This window comes from Poeciliopsis prolifica, unplaced genomic scaffold, assembly GCF_027474105.1.
Source record: "Poeciliopsis prolifica strain line A6 unplaced genomic scaffold, Auburn_PproV2 SCAFFOLD036, whole genome shotgun sequence".
NCBI lineage: Eukaryota > Metazoa > Chordata > Actinopteri > Cyprinodontiformes > Poeciliidae > Poeciliopsis > Poeciliopsis prolifica.
In genome coordinates, this window is record NW_026562411.1 from 1,636,448 (window position 1) to 1,659,133 (window position 22,686).

A 22,686-nucleotide genomic window follows, 5' to 3' on the forward strand; every position below is an offset into this window, starting at 1 on the left:
TCCACGTTGCGCATTTCCACTGCATTTCCACTTTATGACTTATTGTTTGGTTTTGACCCAGTTTATGATTTAATGGGAACAGATTTGCGCAGTTTATTAGAGGAACCGCAGTTATTGCGGGTCAGAACCGCCCCGCCCCCTCCGCGCTGCGCAGCGTGGGAGGAGGGAGGGGGGGTCCACTCAGCTGTGGGCTCTCCACTCCACTCCACGGTGATGTAACAGGAAGCAGTGGGCTGACTTCCAACGTCAAGCTCAAGCCGCCGGAGCTGCGCGCAGAGCCACCGCAGACCCGAGCCGAGCCGAACCGAACCGGACCGGACTGGAGGAGCGTGATCGGATCCGAACCCGCGGCTGGATCTCCGTGTCCGGTAAGGAAGCTGGAGCGTGTTGGGGTTTGATCCCCAGCTGGCGGCGGTACCAGCCCGTTTGGACCTCCAGTTCTGCTGATGCGAACAGGAAAAGGTTCGGGACGGACGTGGATCCGTCCTGGTTCTGGTTCTGGAGTCAGGGGGAGATCCGCGGATTTTCTAAAACCTTCCATTGATTGTCTGCTGGTGCTGAGTCAGCGGAACCACCGAACCCGTCCAGAACCTCCCGCTCGGTCCGGTTAGTTACATAACCGGCCAGAACCGAACCTGCTGGCGGGTGATGAAGAGCAGCAGATGATGATGAAGATGATGATGATGCTGTGGTGGAGGTTCTGGTTGAACTGGACCTGCGGTCCGGTTCTGGTCCGGATTCAGGTCAAAGATGAGGAGTGAAAACCCAACAGAAATGATCCGAACTAAAATGGTGCTTAAAAAGCTGAACGTTTAGTCTGGAGTTAAATGTTTTAATTTATAAATATTTTTGAGCTGAATTTTAAAATCCAAGCAGAAATTTAGCAAAAATTGACCTGAATTATTGAGTCAAAAGCTAAATATTTAACTCCAGGCTGAGAATGTTGGTCATGAAAAATATTTAGTCTGGAAACTAAATAAATTAGTTTAGAAGGAAATATTTAAATCTGTTGAAGTTGTTTCTAAATGGACATATAAAAATATGACACTAAATAATCCAGATTATTAGTTTCTCATGGCGATAATCTGGAGCTTCTTGGATTTTTATAGTGCGTGACCTTTAACCCCAGAGCGTGGCTGAGGTTTTACATCCAGTGTTGACACAGCAGCTGGTCCATGAGGGCCTGACGGCGGCGGCCATGTTTCCTAAATATCTGCCATCTTTGATGTGATGCAGGTGATGAAACTGTTTGTTCTCGCAGTGAAGCTTCACTTTCATGAAATAATCCGGATTAATCCGCCGCTGCTGTTTTGAAAAGTGGATTTCAATAAAACTGGTGCAAATAAACCAGCGGGACGTGAAAACTGTTGATTATTAATAATAATAATAATAATCAAGCTGCTGAGTCGTTTTATCATCAGTTCTTTTGGTTTATTTGATCATTTTACTCATTTTGGTTAAATAATCTGAGGACAGTTTAGGTTGTGATAAAAACAAACACACTGAATCTGACGGAGCAGAAAAAACAACTAACCATAGCAACCACAGAAATTCAACAGCACTTCCTTGTTTACACTGTAAAAAACGTGTTTTGAATTTGTTAGATCCATGTTTGTTTTGAAACACAGTTTATTTGATCCTTTGATCTTTTATTTTATGAAACATCAGATTCTCAGAAAGGTGGAAAACGACACGCTAAAAATCAGCAACAACAGTTCAGGATTCTACAAACGATTCGCAGAAAACCCGACGGGTTGCAGCAAAGAAAACTTGTTTTGAAAGCAGCCAATCAAGAAGCTCCATTTCCTTTCCTTGGCACCGATTGGCTGGAAGCTGAGATAAAGGAAACTGTTAGCCTCTGCGGTTGAGCTAAGACGTTTTTATTGATCATATTTGGTGTCTGAATATTAAAATATGTTTCATAAATACTTTTAGGGGGAATCTTTGGTTTTTCAGTCAATAAATGAAGCTGATTTGTGCAGCACATTTTCAGCAGTTGAAAGTGCTTTACAGCAGGAAAACATAAACCACATAGTAATGTTTTATTCTAAAAGTCATTTTAGGTCTTTGTGAAAGTTATTTGCTGTCCCTCATGAACACGGATGCTTCATTGTTTAATAAAATCAAATAACTGCAATTTAAACGTACATCAATTATATTTACACTTTTACCAAATCTACCCAAAAAATGCAGGAATAAAAATAGAAAAAAATTATTGGACATTTATAATTACATTTTTTGTATTATATTTATTATTTATTGTCAATAATTATTATAAAATTATTAAAATAATTTATAGGAATGTTACTTTCTATTCTCATATTTCTGATTGGCTGCCAGTCAATTTATCAAGCTATCTTAGCTAGCATAGCTATCTTATCTAGCATGGCTATGCTAGCTATGACAGGTAGGAGGTGCAGAATAGAAAGGTTTGTAAGAACAAAGATTGAGGCGCCTGCAGCAGCTGATCTGAGGAAAACACATCTGCAAAGAATCTAAATGACCGACTGAAATCAGAAAGTTAGCGTTAGCATTTATGCTAAAGTAATAATAATAACAATAATCACTTAAAGGTGAATAAAAGTAATAAAAGTAAATGGGAAAGTGTAATCAACTCTTTAGCTAAAGAGTGAAGTAACAATTTTAAATTATATATTTTTCTAAAAAGAAAAACAAAGTTCTAAATGTGCCTTTAGTTTCTGGTTTTGTTTAAAGCTGAAATATTTTCCATATTGTGTTTGTGCTGCATGCTGTTCTGACCTCATGGTGTCGTCTGCTTGTGGTCAGCTCTGGATTCAGTTTCATGGATGTGAAACCTTTTGAAATGTTTTATTCCTCTCATGCATAATAAAGAATGAAGGCTGGTTCCCGCCAACCCGGTTCTGGTTCTGGTTCTGATGTGGTGGACGCCGTCCTGGTTGTGGGTTCAGAAAACTTTGAAGATAATTTAGTTTTTATCTTCAGTCTGAGTGTTTTTACCGTCTTTTAACAGGAAGCCTGAATGTTTATGTTGCAGCGTTTTCAGTCTGACGTTGTTCGCTAACGGCCAGCTAGCTTGACCTGCTGTGAAATTATTATTATTATTATTATTATTATGAAGCTCATGAAGCTGCAAAATGGCTGCAGATAATCAGTTTTTCATAAAATGTTCAAATTACTTTTAAAACATGCGTTAACATTTGATTCCGGTGGGAAAGTTTTGATCGAGGCTCAGTCGGAGCAACGCTAGCTGCTAGCTTTCCAGGTTTAATTATTTTTTAAGCTCCAGAGTTCTGAAAAACTCCTGAATTTCCATTTATTATATTCCAGATCTACAGAAGAATTAAAATAATTCAGTCCTGTATGAATCCAGAAAATTTTACAGTGTTTGCCTTTAAGACACTGTAAAAACAGCTTGATTTAAGTCAGTAATTCCTTAATATTGATGGGAAAAGTTTTTGTTTTTCCATGTTACAAGTGAAATAATCTGCCAGTGAAATTAAAACTTTTTATTTTAAATAGTTTAAAACAACTTCTTGATGAAGTTTCTTGTAAGTTTGTATTGTCTTATTTCAAATGTATTAAGAGATTTGCACTATAATCTAGACCAAAAATACTCTACAATTTTGTGTTTTTGCAGTGTAGCACACCTTAGGCTTTACATTTAAGCTTTATTTTTGTTTTTTTCAGTAAATGACAAAAATTCTGTGATTTTAATTCTCATTTTTAAATAATAATAACATCATTTAAGCAGAGAAAACTTTGCTAAAGTTTCCAAATTCTTCCTCAGTCATTATCCAATCTGTTACAGATCTGAGAGTAAAATCGACTGCTGTACATGAAAGAAATCAACAAATTTTAAAAAAGAAAAAAAACTAACATTTTCAAAACAATTAATTTTTGAATGTTGGAGGTTCATTATTTTGACAAAAAGAATCCCATCATACTGAAGCAGATCTTCCTTTAATTCTGGAAATGTTCTTCAGGTGATAAAAGGCCGACTTTGTAACCGTCTCTATGTGGTTCTGAAGGTTCAGGTCAAAGTTCATCACTACTCCCAGATTTCAGGCCTGATAGTGAAATTAAACGATTCCACTTAAAATATAAACAAAATTTAGTTTCCTTTGCGAGTTTCTCTTGTCGTTCCCGTTTTTTCGTATTTCTTTCTCTTTGTTGGGATCAATAATTTATCAGTGATCTGACAGTAAACGAATCTTCACCTGTTGATTTAATCGATGGCCTGGAGATTAAACCTCGTCTGGTTTCTGCTCAGCAGATCTGAAGCTTTTTCTGTTTGAGAAGATGAGAGAAAATATTCCTACTTCAGAATATTAATAAGGAATGAATGAATAAATTATTCATGGAGAAACGCTGCACAGACTAAGAGCTGGAATGTTTTAGACTTTATTCCACATTTCAGTGAAAATCGGTTAAACGTGCCGACCACTGGAAGTAATGTTTTTGTAATTAGCTAAAGCGCTAAATGACAAATTAGCTTCCCTGTTAGCGGCTAAGATAAAATCAACAGTCCAAGCTGTAGCTTTAGCTTTGTGGACTGTAAAAATGTCGTAACAACGAATCAAAATTCTTCTGACAATAAAAACAAATTCATGAAAATGTTGAAGAGTTTGAGAATTTTACCATTTTTGCTCCATGCTGGTGGATTTCTTTGACAGATCCCTGAACCCGGTGAAACAGATCCTCCCCTCTGACCTCCGACATCAAAGCTTTGATTAGCCGGTGTAATTTCTACGATTGAGTTTTTGCAGTGTCTCAGGCTCTCAGTCGGATATCGGGCTTCCTGTCGGCCGGTTTGTCCAGTTATTTTCGGCGCCTCATTATTCGGAGGGAATCGGGGCGACCGGCGCTGACCGGGTTCAGCTGCTCAAAGAGTTTTGAAGGAGTGAAAATGGAGCCATGTTGGAATATTTCAGAGCTGATCTGGATTTTCTCCACCGGTTCGAACTGCTGAATCTGCTCTGCAACTGCAGAATCGGTTTTATTTTTATCTTGGATATTTTTAACTGAGTATTTGTGCCATGTTTTCCTTTGCGCAGAGCAGAGGGTCATCTTTCTGGGAAGACCCTGTTGTGACCTCAGGACCACCATCCTGTTCTCCAGTCAATACCTCAAATCGCAGTTTAATAATCTGGATTATATCTGAGCTCCAGATTTAAATCTGATATTTAAATCAAACTTTAACTCCAGACTAAACCTTTAGATTGAAGCTAAATGTTTTGTTTACAAATGAAAAAATTATCTAGATCAGAGCTAGCTAAATATTTAGCTAGCTTTTAGCTAAATATTTGTAGCTAAATATTTAGCTAAATATGTGTAGCTAAATATTTAGCTAAATATGTGAAAGCTAAATATTTTACTTGCTAGTTTTATAGCTCTTTTAGCTTGCTAACTAAGTATTTAGTTTGGGACTAAATGTTTAGCTTGATAACTAAATAGTTATCTTGCTAATTGATCATCTTTTCCCTCATCTGTAGAGTATTTGTGTGAAACGCCGGGAGCAGCTCAGAATCTCTGAGGTCCACTTGAAATCAGCCTGCAGGACGGATGAGTCAGGAAATCTTGTTTGCTTTAATCCAGAGAGTTCAGCCTAATTTACCCATCCAGCTGGAAACAATATTCCTCTGCTAGTCATAACTCTGAGCACCTTTGACCTCCACCAGTTGTCTTGTGGTTTTGTATTTTCACTGGGACTGCCAGTAGCCGAGAGGAGACAGCAGGAAGCTTCAACAAGCCGACTGGACTTTCTCTGTCGTTTCAACTGACAGACAGAAGGAGGAAAGGCAAACCTTCACCAGCGTCTCTGAGCCCGGAAAGAGGAGCGGCTACTGTGCTAACATGCTAACAGCTACGGGATGTTAGCATATTAGCACCGCAAACGTTTTATATAGTGCTTATGCTAACTTTGGAAACGTTTAGCACAGTTAGCGCACAATTAGCGCACAGTTAGCGTACAGTTAGCTTTCCTTAAATACATGTTTGGGAAAATTCTTGAACTAGTTACGAGTTTATATCCATGGTCTTATTTTGAAGTAGATGAAGTCTGTTTATGTAGCAGTTCCACTTTAGCATTAGCTTAAGCTAAGTAGGTTGTTGGTGTGTAGCGTTATGCTAAGTAGCTTGTTGTTGTGTGGCGTTTAGTGGTTGGGGAACCGATGTTTATGATTTTTTAGTTTAGCGCTGCTAACTTTTTAGCTAGTGTTGCCCAACAATGGAAGAAATAATTGGTAGTGAAGTTAGCACAATAGCATTAGCTTCCACTCCATGTGCTGGTGTGGCACTTTAGCATTAGCGTAGTTAACGTTTATGATTAGTGCTTTTCAGTTAGTGCAGCTAATTTTTAGGCAAAATCCTTTATTTTTGCTCCAAGTTTAAACAAATTAAAAAATTTCAAGTTTTTAATCAGAACGAACATTTAAACTGCAGACATCTTGTCATAAAACCTGAAATTATAAAGTTTGGTGCTGGAAAACGATAAATTCACATTGCAGAACATGAAGTTCTGCAGGATCACCGTGTTTCCTTCCTGCTCATCAGCCTTTAATCTAAGCTTGGAGTGAAAGCGGATCGAGGCGGTTCTGACCCGGAACGTGGCCACCGGACCAAATTCACAGTGACAGGAGCTTCCAATATTCATATCGCTCTCTGATTCCTGATTCTTCCTCCAGCCGTCTGTCTGTCTGTGCGGCTTCAGGGACCAAGTGAGCATCAGGAGCTGCGTTGTCCAAAGTGCGGCACAGGGGCCATTTGTGGCCCTCGGGCTGATTTGTGCGGCCGCCCAGCCACAATTCAGAGATGATGCACATTTGTCCAGTAGCTGCAGAAGGAGAATTTAAATTTAGAATCAGGGGAAAAATCTGGAGAAAGTTTCACTGAAACCAACTTTGCTGCTCCAAAATCAACTTTTATTAATTTTTTTATTAAACTCGGCTAAATGTAACCAACGTTTTAATGAAAGTAACCAAAATCCTTTTCTGATTACTGGAAAAGAAACTGAAAACTCGATGATTTTCTGTTAGTACAGCAAACATGATAAATACCTCAGACGTGTTGGGGGTTATTGACGAAGAAAAGAAAAAGTAGCAAATTTCTGCCGAAAGGTTGAGAGCAATAGAAATGTTGTGCTGGTAAACGAGTCGGGTCAGTTAACGGGTCGGGTCAGTTAACGGGTCGGTAAACGGGTCGGGTCGGTAAACGGGTCGGTAAACGGATCCTCTCCGGGCCTCGAGTCGCTGTACAGGTTCTGGGATCTCTTTCTGTTTCTGGCTGTAAGGCTGGAACCAGTCGCCGGCCTCCGCTGGTCCGATAAGAACCGGGTTCTTCTGGTTTTCCCGCAGAATGACCGTATTTTTCCAGTTTCTGTTTCCCAGCCGCGGTCGCTGGCCTGTCGGTCGTCTCCCATGCCCTCAACTGGCTCCGTCCTCTGCGATGCTGCTCTGCAGTTTATAACAGTAAATTGAAGGAATGTGATCTTGTGGGAAATGAGCTCTCAGAGGACCGACACGATCAGAACCGGTTCCAGTGGATCTGTGTTTACAGAAGAAGAGCAGGAAGCTCAGGAACGTCTTCCTTCCTCCAGGCTACAGAAACACTTTTCCACTTTGGTGGAAAGGAGTCGCTGCAGCGTCTGAAGCTCAGTTTAGCAAATGAAACATTTTAGCTACAAGCGATTTCAATGTTTTTCCTTCTGTTGCTGATTTTATTTAGATTTTGATGCCTAAACTGAGGCAAAAATTCAGACTAAATGCCTGATAAATGCAGAATCTACTCTCTCTTGAAACTGGTCAGTTAGTCAGGCTGTCTGCTCCAGTAGAGCCTGTAGTCAGCTGTTAGTAGTTTACCAGCTGAGTGATGGCTGCACTGTAAAAACTGACTGCCTCCGTTGGTTAAACAAACATTGTAAATTCCACTTTATCTGTTAGACAGAGAATTGGTGGCAAGGTTGAAGATTTTTAAAAATTACAAGAGTAAAGTCGAAATAATGCGATTAAACAAATTATGTTACTGGAATGAAGTTGAAATAATGAGGATAAAGTCATAAAAATGAGCAAATCTCTGAGTGGCTATTAGCATCACTCACATTACCTGCTAGTCTTTCTATTAGCTTCATTGATTAGCTTTTAGCTTGACTGATTGGTTGATAGCTGCTAGCTCTGCAGCTGCTAGCTCTGCAGCTGCTAGCTCTGCAGCTGCTAGCTCATAATACTGCGGTAAGGATGAGGATCTGGCAGCAGGTGAGAAGATGGCAGATGTTCAGACCTTGGACGATGCTGTGCATGCGAGCAGCTGTAATGGGTGATGTCATCTCCCGTGTACACGGCTAACCACCCAGATGAACCTCTCCAGATGAAACGGGCCACCCACAGCCCACGCGGCTCTCGCCGATCAGTGCTGGAGCTGTTGTTCTTCAGTGGAGGTCAGACTTTCATTTTTCAGCTGCGGCGAGGGAATAAAAAGTATGACATAGTGGAATAAAACCGGGATGTTTTATTCCACTATTGAACTTTTTGCCCTCTGTAACAAACACAACAAACATTGTTCCCTGAACTCACCAGAGGTTTCAGCAGGTCAAACTTACGACAATTTAAGACATTGTTAATGCAACGCTCAATGAAATTTAAGAAAACTGTGGGTCTAACTAATTGAAATGTAGAAGTAGCTGCTAATTTATGTGGCTAATTAGCATGTTAGCAGCTACTGCACAGTAGCTTCAACCGCCTCAAGTTACAGAACCCAACAAAGACGTTTGTACATGACACAAACTTTTGCCTGATAGAAAAATCCCACAAAAAACACCAGATATTCCAGATTAATGTCCTGAAACGACAATATTTAAGACCTGTGATTTACATACGACTACTTAAATTAATTTAAGAGGGTTTACACACCTCCCTGTCCAGGAGACTCGACTCAACTGACCAAAATTGCAACATTTGTTCTATTTTCAGCTGTTGTTCCCCTCCTGGCCTGTGGGGGCGCTGGACCAAGAACCAGTGAAGGAAACAACACAAAAAGCTCTTAAGACACTGAGAGCAACTTCCTGCTTCATGAGCAACAAGCACCTAGCTTAGCAGTGCAGCATTTAGCTTGTCTCTTTCCAGCTGTTATTAGTCACTAGCTGGACTCTGATTAGCTGCTAGCTTCACTATGAGTAGCAGCTAATGGCTATGCTTGTAACTTGTAGCTTCTAATTAGCAAGTAGCTAGCCACTTTAATTAGCCGCTAGTTTTACTAGGAGTTGTAATCAGTTTCTTAGTAGCTTTTAGCTTAGCGTTGCTTTGCTTAGCTTTACTCTTTAACAACATGTTCAAAGCTTATTTCAGAGGAGTTGAAAAAAAGAAAATGCATATTTTAACTAAATGAAAGACTTTCTAGTGAAGGTGTGAAGAAAGTCTGTGAGACTCTGGCTTCATCCTGATTGGTTTGACCAACAGGAAATGAAACTGAGCTGTGTGAGAAAATAATGATTTTATGAAATTAATCGACGGCAGAACCAGTCTGCAGAACCGATCCACAGACCAGTCTGCAGAACCGACCCGCAGAACCGACCCGCAGCGTTTGCGTTGCCTTATGTTGACGTTGATGGGCCAAGAAGCAGCTGGGGAACTTGGCAGAGCGTCGCTGTGTTTGTGAACGTTTTCGTTGTGTATTTCCACGGAGCAGCTGACCTTCTAGTGGCTGTTTCCAATTTGCAGGTCACAGCTCTGCTTTGCAGCCTCCCTGCTTCAGAAAGGCTCTTGCAACGCCGCGCCGCGACCTGGAGGTCAGATCCATCTGCGCTGCCTTGTTGGACTAATAACCCCCGCTTGCCTTTGCGTTTATTCTTCCACGCTCGCCCTGCTGCAGCCAGAGAATTTTGATTTGTTAACCAAACAATGCAAATTGAAGGTTGCTTGCTGCCAAGATTAATGGCTCAGGAATCTCTTGCTGGCTTGTGTTGTTGGTTTTAGTAGAAACTGTTGTTATGTGGAGATGCAGCAGCAGATAGAAGAGCAGCATCGTTGAAAATGAAAACCAGCTGGCGACCATCAGGTCCAGGCTCTATACTCTGAACATGATATGGAGTGAACAAGGCCTCGCTCATAAACCCAGCAGCAGATGTTCATCAGGGCAGCGTGTGAAGCTAGCAGCTGCTATCAGCTAGCAGCTGCTAGCACCCAACAGGATCTGCAGTCATCTGCTCTTCAGGAGGTTTATATGTTTATGCCATATTGTTGGAGAAAAAGTTTGTATTAATTGCAGATTTTATTCAGTTTCAGTTTCATGCATATAGTTTGGTAGGCTCAGTTTGATGGAACATTTATGATATTTTTAGACCCTGTGATTTTCTTTCTCCTTCACCTCCCAGCCTGTGGGGGCGCTGTACCACTGGAGCAAATGACACAAAAATCTCCAAAGAAGACCGAGTGAAACTTCCTACTTCACAAAATGCAAACAAACCTGGAGTCAGATTTCAGCAGTTGGAGGATTTCTCTTTCGTCTTTGACTGAAGACTCAGGATGCAGATTTTCCACCATTTTGGTTTTTGTCTGCAGAGTGAGAGAGATGATAATCTGTGATCTAAAACTGTTCAAATGTTTATCATTTGATTTGCTTTCATTGCTGTTAAACTTTTTGTTTTTCAGATTGAGGGAGGAAATTGATTCCCTTGACTCTGAACATCTGTTAGCTTGTCTCTGATTAGTTACTCTTGTCCCTGAGTGGACAAGATTATTATAGCTTGACTATAATTAACTGTTAGCTTATGTCTGAATATTTACTATGAGTCCCTGGTAGTTTGTCTCTCAGTAGCAACTGAATCTATGCGTTAGCTTCACGTTACCTTGATGCTTTTTCCTGCTTTTGGTCGTATTTAGTTGAATTTACGCAGATGAGCCTGTAAAGTTCATGTTTCTGTTTGGATTCTGGCTCTGCTGTGTTTCAGCCTTGGGGCTCCAGTTGGTCCAGCCATCCCTCCAGAGCGCTGCCTGTAGAAGCCCGTGAACATGCTTGATTTACAGCGCCCGCCTCGTTTCAGGCTCGGCGACTGGATGCTGATGATGTGTGGCTTTTTAAAGCAGCCAAACATACGAGCTGTTTTCAGGAAGCGCCCGTTGTTGTTTCTTCCTCCCTGGTGTCCCTTTGATTTCTCGACCCAATTTGCTGCAGGAGCTTCTTATTTTGCGTGAGCCACACGATGCCTGCAGTCATTATCCAGCAGTTTCCTCAGATTACACTGTAGGAATGTGCCTGTTCTTTCAATTAGGACATGTTTTGTTTGTTTGTGATCATGTAAATATTGATTTATGTTGCTTATTTTTTTGACATTTGAATTTCTCGGGGCTAAAGTTACATAAACTGCAGTTTAGTCTCAGTAGATCAGTGAAGCAGCTTTTGTGAGCGGATTTCAATTGTTTGCTGTTTCCTGTTTCAGACCCGAAGCTGTTGAATCATCGTTACCTGACATGGCGGAGAGGAAATTCGACGGCTTCAGATGGTGCTGGACGGTCGCACTCATTCTTCTGTGCAACCTAACAACAGTAAGACAACACAAAACATGATCTAGAAGTTTTCCTGCCTTATCCACTCCAAAACCAGTTCCGTTTTGTTGGGGATTATTCTTGCCATGACAACAATCAACTCAGACGGCTCAGTTTTTTCTAGTTTGACCAGAAAAATTGGATCATATGTGGCATATTTACCAAAGTTGCCATAAGGTTAGCATGAGGGCTATTGCTAGCATGCTGACGTACAGCAACGTACTCTATTAATTTGGCAAAAACAGTGAACAAGTAAAAATTGGCTAAAAGTCTAATTCTAGCTATGAAGCTAACATTAGCTTGTGGGGCATCATGTTAGTTAACAGACTGAAACAACTAACATGATAATATCTGCCATGCTAACATAACTGTATTCATTTGGCTTACGTTAACGTCATCATTCATATCAAAATTAGCTAAATGCTATGGTAGCATATTACTTTATCACTGGCATGTTGACTAACATAGAACAACTATTCGGTATGCAAACATCAGTATATAACCAAAAATTAGCTAACAGACCAATTCTCCAAATTAAGCTAATGTCAGTTTGTTATCATGGTCGAATGGGGCACCATGCTAACATACACTAGCACTAACTAGCATATGTATGATGCAAACAAAAATAACTAACACAAATCAACTAAATTATGTATGTTAAACTTAGCTTTCGTATACAAAATGGTTAAAATGCTATTGTATCTATCAAGCTAACACTGGTTTGTGGACGCTAGCTAGCATGTGGGCTATCACTAGCATGTTGACAAACAGAATAACTCCATTCAGTTTGTCAACAGCAGTGTACAAGCAAAAAATAGTTAAAAGGGTAATTCTACCGATTAAGCTAACAGCAGCTTATATGCTAGCATGCTAACTAACATAGAATAACACTAACAACTTCAAACATGCTCAGAAAACTAGCTAATATAGACTGACTCCATTTAGCTATGTGCTTATATACTGTTGTAACTATCAAGCTAACTTTAGCATGCAGGCTATTGTGCAGCAGTTCTCCATGTTGGATCTTCACTGGGTTTTTGAACTTTGACATTCCAAGTAAATGTTATTTAACCCACTGAGTGCTGAAAAATTGGTTTGTGTTACAGACCAGAGAGCGGCTCCCAGGTGCACTCAGTCATCAGTAGCTAGTGGCTAACAGAGTTTATCCGCTCAAATGATCCAGACTCTCCAGTTTTGACACTGTGTGGATTACTTGTTTTGCTTGTTACCTTGTGTTTTCAGTTCCTGGTGAGGGCCAGCATGGAAGTGAATAAAAGCCAGCAGCAGCATCCCAACAATGTCTACCACGACTTTGGGATCACCAGGAACAAGATTGTCACGGCGCAGTTCGAGTGCTACCAGAAGATTATGAAGGACAACACAAACGGCCGACATGGTAGCCTTCAGATTTCCCATTACTTCGCAACTGTATGTGTTTTTTACAACTGTATAATGGCTGCTGGAAAAGACCAGAAAAAAATGTTAGTTGTTGACGGTCATCCACAAAACACTTGCTGTATTCTTGTTGGTTGTGCAGGAGGCTCTACTGATGCCTTTCAAACATGTACGGTTGTATCACTGTAAATATTGAGTTGGAGGGGGCGTGGCCAGCGGCGGCTTATTTACATATGAAGTGAGAAGAGGTCCTAAAAAAAGCTCAAATTAGTCAGAAATGACCAGATTAAAATTTTAATTTTGTGCAAAAACTGTAATGTTTTGTGTAGGCCATAGATGAATCCTCACCTGTCAGAGAAAGTGCAATAGGTCCCCCTTAACGTATCTACTGCTAACATTTTGGCTGCAAAAGGTGATCATTTTCTGTGTGGTTGGTGGATTGTACTTTAAAGCTTCTGTGTGTTTTTAGAGCCCATGTGTAACCGGACCTGGGATGGATGGCTGTGCTGGGACGACACTCAAGCCGGAGTCACGTCGGAGCAGCACTGCCCCGACTACTTCCAGGATTTCGATCCTTCTGGTGAGCAAAACAACAAACACTGAACATTTCCGTCAGTTTCCTGTATCGTGGTGACAGTGGGAAGGAATCCTTCTCTGTTAACGGACAAAACAAGTTTTTAAAATGTTTTTATCTTTCAGAAATGGTGACAAAGATTTGCACCGACAGCGGTCAGTGGTTTGTTCACCCTGAGAGCAACCGGACGTGGACTAACTACACGCGCTGCAACGAACACACCAACGAAGGAATCGTGGTACGAGACAAAACGATGCTGAAAACGTCACAAATTCAGACAGAGCAACATTATTGTTGCTAAAACAAAGAGATTTCACCAAGTTGAAAAACAATCAGTAAATATGAGCCTCAGTGTGTGCGCACACCTCCAAATTGCACCTTGGCTGGTTGGTGGGACGAAGGAAGTGTTTGAATTTATGAAGTTGCCCCTCATGGGGAGTTTTTGACCAAATTTCTCTTCTGCTTCTTTCCAGACTGCAATGAATCATTTCTACCTGACGCTCATTGGACATGGACTCTCCCTGGTCTCTCTCTTCATCTCACTGGCCATTTTCTTCCATTTCAAGTAAGTTCCTAACATCAATCTGCTAAAACCAGTTTAGGTTTTATTCATCGGTTCTCATCTGAGTGGATGAAAACTTCTGGCTTTTCTTGCAGAAGTCTGAGTTGCCAGAGGATTACGCTTCACAAGAACCTTTTCTTCTCTTTTGTTCTGAACTCTGTCATCACTATCATTTGGCTAACTGCAGTGGCTAACAACCGGGAGCTGGTGCAAAGAAATCCAGTAAGTTCATTGTTTCTTCAAATCCATCTGGTGTTTCGGTTTCAACTGCTGCAAACGGCTGAAAGGAACGACACAGACTGCAGTCAAAATCTCCCAGATTAATCCTGCTTAGAGCTGTAAGCTAACTGCTAACAGCTCTAAGCATGGTACCTATGCTAGCTCTGCTAGCCATGCTAATGTCGTTTAATATGCTAACTGCTGGTCTGTGTTCTGCAGCCACTTTGACGTTATTTGCTTTGTGTTTCTGCAGATGAGCTGCAAAGTGTCCCAGTTTATCCACCTTTACCTGTTTGGCTGTAATTACTTCTGGATGCTGTGTGAAGGGATTTACCTTCACACGCTCATCGTGGTGGCCGTGTTCGCCGAGAAGCAGCACCTCATGTGGTATTACCTGCTTGGCTGGGGTAAGTGGCTGAAAGCGTCTCAAATCCTCTGACTGTGAAAAACCAACAAGTTGCTGAAGTGAAGAAACGTTGGTTGCAGAAAAGCAGCAACTGAAGCGTCGTTTCATTTTTCAGGCTTTCCTCTGATTCCTGCGTCCATCCACGCCGTCGCTCGGAGTTACTACTACAACGATAAGTGAGTAAAACGCTGCGGGTGTTTTCTGTTGGGCCTTGTCTCCTGATCCTCCTCTGTTTGCTGCTGCAGCTGCTGGATCAGCTCCAAAACGTCGCTGCTCTACATCATCCACGGCCCCATATGCGCAGCTCTGCTGGTAAGATGAAGTCGGCCGATCCGCTCCGGGTTTCTGTTGCGCAATGGTTCTGGTTCTGGTTCTGGCCTGTGCTGTGTTTCGGGGGGCTGATTGTGTTTGTCTTGTGAAATGGATTTCTCTCCCCCCAGGCTGCTGGACCTGATCCAGTTTTTCTTTCCCTTCAGAACTTTTGTTTTTCATTTTTCTGAGAAAAGCATCTGAACTGTGTTGTTGCCGTTTCCATCTGGGATTCCCATCTGAACCGGGGAGTCTAAAGTGCGGCGCGGGGGCCATTTCTGGCCCCTGGGGTCGTTTTGTGAGGCCCACATTTGACCCTCTTTTTGACAGTTTTTGTAATATTTTTGGAAGAGATTGACATTTTCTTAAACAGAAGATTTAAGTACAACACTTTAGTTTTCCTTTTCTTAAATCTCCTAATGAGTAAAACATGAAACAAGTTTTCACTCCAAACAAAAACAAACTGGGTCAAATCCATTCATCATATTTGGCCAAAAACAGAAAAGTTTTGTTTCTCTTCTGGGATTAAGCTGATAATAAAAAAGGAAAACGATAATAAAAGTAAAATTTTACTTTTATTTTACTGTATTCTTGTTGGTTGTGCAGGAGGCTCTACTGATGCCTTTCAAACATGTACAGTTGTATTACTGTATTTATTGTTGTGCAGGTAAAAGAAATAAATCACAATATTTTAAAATGTTTTTTAATTGCATGCGGTTTGGAGACAAATCCAGACAATAAAAGCAGGTTTTATGGAGCAGTTTTTAAAGAAACAGTGAACTTTATGAAACTGAACTCGTTCAGGTCGGCCTGAAGCAGAAAGCTGCGTTTTGCTCACAGCGTGTTTCTGCTGTTCCTGCGTCTGGGTCGGTTCTCCAGGTCAACCTGTTCTTCCTGCTGAACATCGTCCGGGTTCTGATCACCAAGCTGAAGGTGACGCACCAGGCCGAGTCCAGCCTGTACATGAAGGCGGTCCGAGCCACGCTCATCCTGGTTCCTCTGCTGGGGATCGAGTTCGTCCTGCTGCCCTACAAACCCGAAGGACGCGTCTCCTCCGAAATATACGACTACATCATGCACATCCTGATGCACTACCAGGTGAGACGGCACAAACCCGACGGGTCGGACCGGGGGACTCTGATTTATGGCCAAATGAAACTCAAACAAAAGAGTCATCTCTCCAAAATAGGAGAATTATTGTTGTTCCTGTCTATTCCTGCAAAGGAGAATTAGGACAAAACTGAGCAAGAAAATTAATTAGAACAATAAAAAAGTCAATATTACAGCAAAAAGTCATGAGAATAAATATGAGAAAAGTCAGAATAAAAATGAGAGAAATCATACGAGAATAAATATTGAAATATAACGAGAAAACAGCAAAAATTTACATTGAAAATAGTCTCAATAATACAAGAAAAAGTCAAAATATGAAAAAGTTGTGAGAAAAAATCATGTTATCAGAAAAAACTCGTAATGATTCAAAAATAAAACAATTATTAATAATGTGAGAAGATTTTCATCCAAAACTTAAGTCTAGAATCAGACTTAATATGAGCATTTGCCAACAGATTCTGCTCAGCAGCAGGATGTTGAAATGAGTCAAAAGTTTTTTTTCTGCTATTGTGTTGCTCCTAATATTCTGACCTTATGAAGGTAATTCAGAGGAAAATGAAGCGTCTTCCCCTTTAAGAGGTTTGTTTACGTTGTGTCCCGGGGAGGAACAGCAGGAAGGAAGGAGTCAATTATCTGTTGGATGTTGACGAGCCGTTATCTGATCGCTTCTCCCAGCAGGAAAACAGCGAATCCCTCCCTCCCAGAATGCATCTGTCTCAATCCTGACGTTCCCTTACTGAGAGTTTTTCTCATTGCAGGGTCTGCTGGTGGCAACCATCTTCTGCTTCTTCAACGGAGAGGTAAGCGCTGACGCTGCCTTTAGCTTCAGCTTTAGCTTCAGCTAATGACTGCTTTAGCATATTAGCCCAAATCAGAGCTCAGAGCCAAAAACCCGATGGTGTGGGAGATTTGGTTCGATCTGCGAACCAAATCTGCAACATTTGTTTCATTTTCAGCGAATATGTGAAAGATATGTTCCCTTCCTTACCTGTGGGGGCGCTGCACCAAGAACAGCTGAAGGCCACCACACGAAAACCTTCGAAGAAGGCAACTTCCTGCTTCATGAGCAACTAGCACCTAGCTTTGTTACGTAGCTGCTAGCTTGACCCCTGTTAGCGATTAGCTGACCCAGATTAGCTGCTAGCTTTGATATGAGCAAAAATGGAGCAGCATCAGATTTTAGTGGTTGGAGGATTTTCTTTTTTTGTTACAGACCACTAGCTGCGGCTAACGCTAGCAGAGCCGCCATTTTCCATGGAGATAATCAGAAAAGTTGTTGGTTTAATTCGTATTTTGAGTCAACAACTTTAAAACTGACACATAAACGGAGAGTTTTCTACCAAGATGGCTGCCAGCTACACATTCCTGTAACGTGAGAACGACGTAATATTTTAAATAAATGCTTCATTTGTTTACGTTTGCTTTTCCTCTGATCGGCCGTTTCAACAGAATCTCTGGACTGAATCAATATCCAATCATTAAACAATGAAAGATTTGCATTTCTTAAGATTTTCATAATTTTCCTTCTGTTTTCTGAAGAATAAAGCAAATGTCTAATTCCTCGCCAGGCTGAATTAAAAACAGCTTCTTTGTTGTCCTAGTCAAAGCATTGATGAAAACGTTTCATGCGTCGCTGCGATCTCTGCCTCTAAAACGTCTGACCCGTTTTCAGGTCCAGGCGGTTCTGAGGCGGCACTGGAACCAGCACCACATCCAGTTCGGCAGCAGCATCGGGAACCACTCGGACGCGCTGCGCTCGGCCTCCTACACGGCGTCCTCCATCATCGAGGTGCAGGGCTGCTACTCCATCGACGGCCACACGGAGCACATGAACGGGAAGAGCTTCCAGGACGCCGACGTCGCCGTCCTGAAGGCGGACAGCACCTTCGCCTGACGCCCGGCGCTGCCGAGCGGCGAACCGGCCGCGGGAACGCTCGCTCGCCCGGGCGAGGTGAGCGCGGCGCCGCGCCTCCGATTGGACGCCGTCACGTTGTCTTAGCGACTGCTGGTTCACTGCGTGACTGAAGCCGGTCGGTTTCACTGTAAAAACACAAACTGCCAAATCCAACCGTCCGTTTCTGGAGAAACGTGGATTCCAGTCCAACGAAGCGCCGCCGCCGTCGTGTTTCTGTCAGAACCGCTGCAGATGGAGAAAAGGAACACGCGTCTGGAAAAGAAAGAAAAATACATTTTGAGACTTTTTGGAAAAAATAAGAAAATTCCCTCAAAACGTTTGAAATTTGCAAAGAAAAAAAAAGTTGAAAAATTTTGATTTTACAAGTTCAGAAAATTTCCAGGTTCATCTCAAAGTTTGAGATTTTTTTCTCAAATTGTTGATATTTTCATGATTCTTCTAGAAAATGAATCAGTTTGAGTTTTTTTCAGACATGCTCTCCGTTACTTCCTGATCCGCTGTCGTTCGCTTCCATTGATCCGACGCAGTATTGATTACGGATTCTGCCTCGACGGCCGGGAGGAAACGTCACATTCCCTTTTCTCGGACTGAGCGAACACCGACGCCGTTTCGGGTCGAAGCTTCAGATTGTCGGCTGGAAAAGTGAAATTATGGAAACATTCTCCTCTTTCAAAGATTTTATCTCAGAAGTGCAAAAATGTCCTCGATGTTGAGAGAAATGTACAGACTGAGGGAGAAACTAAGAACACCCCTTGATTTAATATCAGCTCAACGTCGATTCGACCTTCTGCAAAATCCTGTCTCCCCTTCGTTCTCGTCAGCTAGTGGGTTTTCAACGCAGGTTCAGGATGTGTTGGTATATAAGCTAATTAATTCAGGGCCATTTGGAATTGTGCACAACTTTTATGGAGTTCAATTGGAGCCAAAAAATTTAAAAAATATATATTTTTAAAGTTTTTAATAGGAAAAAAATATTGGAAAAAGATTTGAGAGGGTACAAAAAAGTTAAAAAATATGGAACTAAAATAATGCAGATGCTTCTATGGAGCTAAAGTGTGAGGCTTAAAGTTTTAATGGAAATAAAAAATTGAAGCTGAAAAAATAGTTTTGAAACTGGAAAGAAGATCTAAAACTGAAAACTATTTTTTTTTAACGGCAAAAAAAGATTTGAGAGCAAATAGAGTTGGTCTGATATGGAGCTAAAATGGTGCCGAGACACTTTTCGTTGATGTGACATTTGGAATTCTAATTTTTTCAAATTAAAATTAAATGTTCAATTTCAAAAAGATTTTTATTAAAAATTAGTTTTCAGTACTAAATCTTTTTTTTTAATTTTTTATTTAATTTTGTTTATTGTAAGAATTTCAGTTAAAAATTTATTATTTTTCAGTTTCAAATCTTTTTTTTTTTTCAATAATTTTTTTTTTTTCATTTTATTCTGATCAAATTTTGCGCCATACAACTTTGAACTTTTGTGAACAAAAACACCAAAACGATAAAAGCTCCAGCATCATTTAGAGCAGCAAACGTTTTGTTGCTTTTTTGCAGTAAATATTTGGTTTTGGCCCCAGAATCAGGAGAAAACTCGGTAAATGTTTCCTGTACGGCGAACTGAACGTGTCTGAACAGCTTCTTTTGTTAAAAATGTCATTTTAAGGCCAGTATGGGTTCATTATTACTGCAGAAATATATAGTTTTTAGTATTTCTTTGAAGACACAGCATGGAAAAATTTGATAAAATTACAGATTTAATCACACCAAAGAGAAGAAATATTAAACATGCACAAAGATTATTTTTTCATATTTGTTCCTTCTGAGAATAACCATTATTTTAAAGTATATTTTTGATTTATTTAATCTCCTTTAGCTTGTTTTTTGAGTGTAGATCAGACGTTTTCAGTTGAAGATGATGAAGATTGCACTTCTCCTCCGTCGACGGCGCGCTTTCCACTGGATCCATCGGATCCGTAACGCTGGAACGTTTCAGCTGCTGTAAATAATTTTGTACATCCAGCCAGTTTTCCGAGTGAACATGCCAGAGAATGCCTGCATGATTTGTCTAGGCCGTATTTCTGTAAATTCAAAAGCGCGGAGCCAGAGGGCGACGCCCGTCTCCGCCCGCCCCTTGGACCTATCAACATGGCCGTGGCCTCTCCATTGTGCCTGCCCGAGAGCGCGAAGCTCTCACCTTTCAACAGAGCCGCCGCCGGTTGTTTGTTCATCGAATGTCTCCACTTCCTGTCTTTGACCGGGCTGTGAGGTCACCGCTGGGTTTCAGATGACGAGGCGCCGGCGGCACCAGATGGAGGGCAGGAAGTGAACGCAGCCCAGTTATTTCTGTTGGTCAGCATCAAGATGTCTAAAGTCTGAGTCCTGTGCAGTTGTTCCAACCGTCCTAATGGAGAGGATTATGTTCGTGCTTCAAAGGTAATTGGTCACAACAAGGGAGTTGGGTTTAAAAACCAGCATGGAGGTTTCTGCAGATCGGGGCGAATCGTTGACCTGCACCGATTTGCAACGTCTCCACATTGACATGCAACTCCAGCAATGATTTGGGTTAACAGAACCAAATACGGATCGTGTTTCTCCGAGACGCCTCGTCTGCTCCAGCCCGTTTAGGGCTTTAGCGACTCGCTGTGATCCATTTGATCGGAACCAGATAAAATCTCTTCCGGACCTCCATCTGAATTCTGCGGGTCGCGTGTCTGAAACCCAGCAACAGAAATACTACAAATGTTTTGTTTGTGACAAAAGAAAAGAAAGTACCTCCTCATTCAACCCGACCTGTTGTTTTGGTGCTGATCAGTTTCTGCATGGAGGGATGAAGGGTGCACTTACTTTTTTATTCTTGCTTCATGGAATAAAAACTGTTTAGGATCTGTCTTGCATGTTTTTTTCCCTTTCTTACAAAAACACAAAATCTTACCAAGTAATTTTTGGTCTAATTCAAGAATGTCCAAAGTGTGGCGCGTGGGCCGTATGTGGCCCCTTCTACTGACTCTGTGTGGCCCCCCAACCACAAATCAAATGCTGGCCAAAAATTTGGTTTGTTTTTAATTTTTGCAAAATGATGAAAACATCTGATGTAATGACTTTAACTAGGCACCAAAAGTAATCAGGAAGTGACTTTGATGCCTTTAAACAGGCAAACGTGCAAAATCCATTTAAATGTTTAACTAGAGCTAATGTTGTTAGCTCCAGCTAATGGCATTCATGCCTGCCAATCGTGTTAACGCCTGCTAACGGTGTTAGCAGGCATTAATGTTGTTAGCTCTAGCTATTGGTGTTAGCTCCTGTTAATGTTGTTAGCTCTAGCTAATGGTGTTAGCTCCTGTTAATGTTGTTAGCTCTAGCTATTGGTGTTAGCTCCTGTTAATGTTGTTAGCTCTAGCTAATGGTGTTAGCTCCTGTTAATGTTGTTAGCTCTAGCTAATGGTGTTAGCTCCTGTTAATTGTGAACTAGAAACTAAAAGGTAAAATTTATTTATTTTTCCATCTTGGCTGTTTTTGTGTCTGCTAATGGAATTTTGATATAAACGTCGTTGACGGTCCTGTTAGCGTTGGAATGTGTCGGTCTCTGCAGTGAACTCATGAACTGCGGTGAAGCCAAAGCGTTTTGGCAACATGTTGCGAGTTTCTCTGTATTTATGTGAATCGTTTTCGTTTGTTTGACGTCTCAGTGATTCTTCTGTGAACCACTGAGGACGACGTCTGCAGTCCGTACTGTAACTAACTCTGATTGACTCCACTGCTGTTTGAATGTTTGGTTTTTATTCCTTGGATGTGAAGAACATGCATATATATATATACATATATCTATATTTACATGTCAATGTTTCTCTTTTTAATATGTGGGTGAACTAGACAATGTTGCTCTCTTGTGTGTATCTGCAAACTAAACCAGTTTAGTGCAGCACAGCCTGAGTTTGTTGTTTCTTTATTGGCATTTCCTGAAAAGACAAAGAGCTTCTGGCAGCGCGAGCAGCGGCTCAGTCAGGAAGTTTCTTTTAGACGCGAGACGCTTTAAAGAGGCTGCAGACGTTAAACGAGTGTGATGTGATTTATGTTTCCTCAGACAACGCAGAGAAATGATGCTAAATATGTGCAGATGACACAAAGACTCACTGAGGAAGCAAAGCCAATAAAACGGTTTCATTAACAATTTCACCTGCTGTGCAGATTAGCATGTTATGCTAATGTAGTTTCTGTCTGTGAAGCTACACTATAAAAAATGAACAGCAAAAAAGTTGATTATTTAAACTGGAAAGAAAAATTTATCTTCATCTTGAGCATTAATTTATAAAATTAATGCTAAATAATTAGCAGATTAATTATTTAGTTGAAGTGATTATTTAGTATAAGACTAAATTGTTTTTGTGGTATTTGGTTTATAACTCAAATATCCAAAGTAAAAATGTTAGCAGGCTAAACATTTATCTTTGGTTTTGGTTATGCCTCAAACTAAACTAACGTTCATAAATGAATGAATGATGTGGTAAAAACACAACTTTGAAAAATGAACCTCCATTTTTCTCCAAACGATTGCTGCTCAGTTTCGACTGACTTTAGAAACCGAGCAGCTGGTGGCAGAAACAGGAGGAACATCTGCTCCACTGATGCGTAATTCAGTTCCTCGTTGCTGCGAGTTTGTGGAGTCGAGCTGTTGTAAATGGAAAC

General features: G+C 41.0%; 1 protein-coding gene and 1 long non-coding RNA gene across 3 annotated transcripts; one reads left to right on the plus strand and one right to left on the minus strand.

Moving 5' to 3' along the window:
* Window positions 1–204: 204 nt before the first annotated feature.
* calcrla (calcitonin receptor-like a) lies at window positions 205–22,176 on the plus strand. 2 transcript variants are annotated; one of them, XM_055052877.1, is made up of 13 exons: window positions 205–368; window positions 11,411–11,516; window positions 12,759–12,912; window positions 13,381–13,491; window positions 13,611–13,723; window positions 13,959–14,050; window positions 14,143–14,269; window positions 14,520–14,673; window positions 14,788–14,848; window positions 14,918–14,984; window positions 15,861–16,079; window positions 16,853–16,894; window positions 17,767–22,176. In XM_055052877.1, the coding sequence occupies exons 2-13, from the start codon at window positions 11,442–11,444 to the stop codon at window positions 17,986–17,988; spliced, it is 1,437 nt and encodes a 478-aa protein (XP_054908852.1). In that variant the 5' UTR covers window positions 205–368; window positions 11,411–11,441; the 3' UTR covers window positions 17,989–22,176. The 2 variants fall into 2 exon arrangements, with proteins under 2 accessions (XP_054908852.1, XP_054908853.1); XM_055052878.1 differs by lacking the exon at window positions 205–368 and adding an exon at window positions 10,146–10,533.
* Window positions 3,924–4,981, minus strand: LOC129374462 (uncharacterized). Its single transcript, XR_008607503.1, has 2 exons — window positions 4,621–4,981; window positions 3,924–4,269 (listed from the first exon to the last, which is right to left on the minus strand). It is a non-coding gene; the product is annotated as an uncharacterized LOC129374462 (long non-coding RNA).
* Window positions 22,177–22,686: the final 510 nt, after the last annotated feature.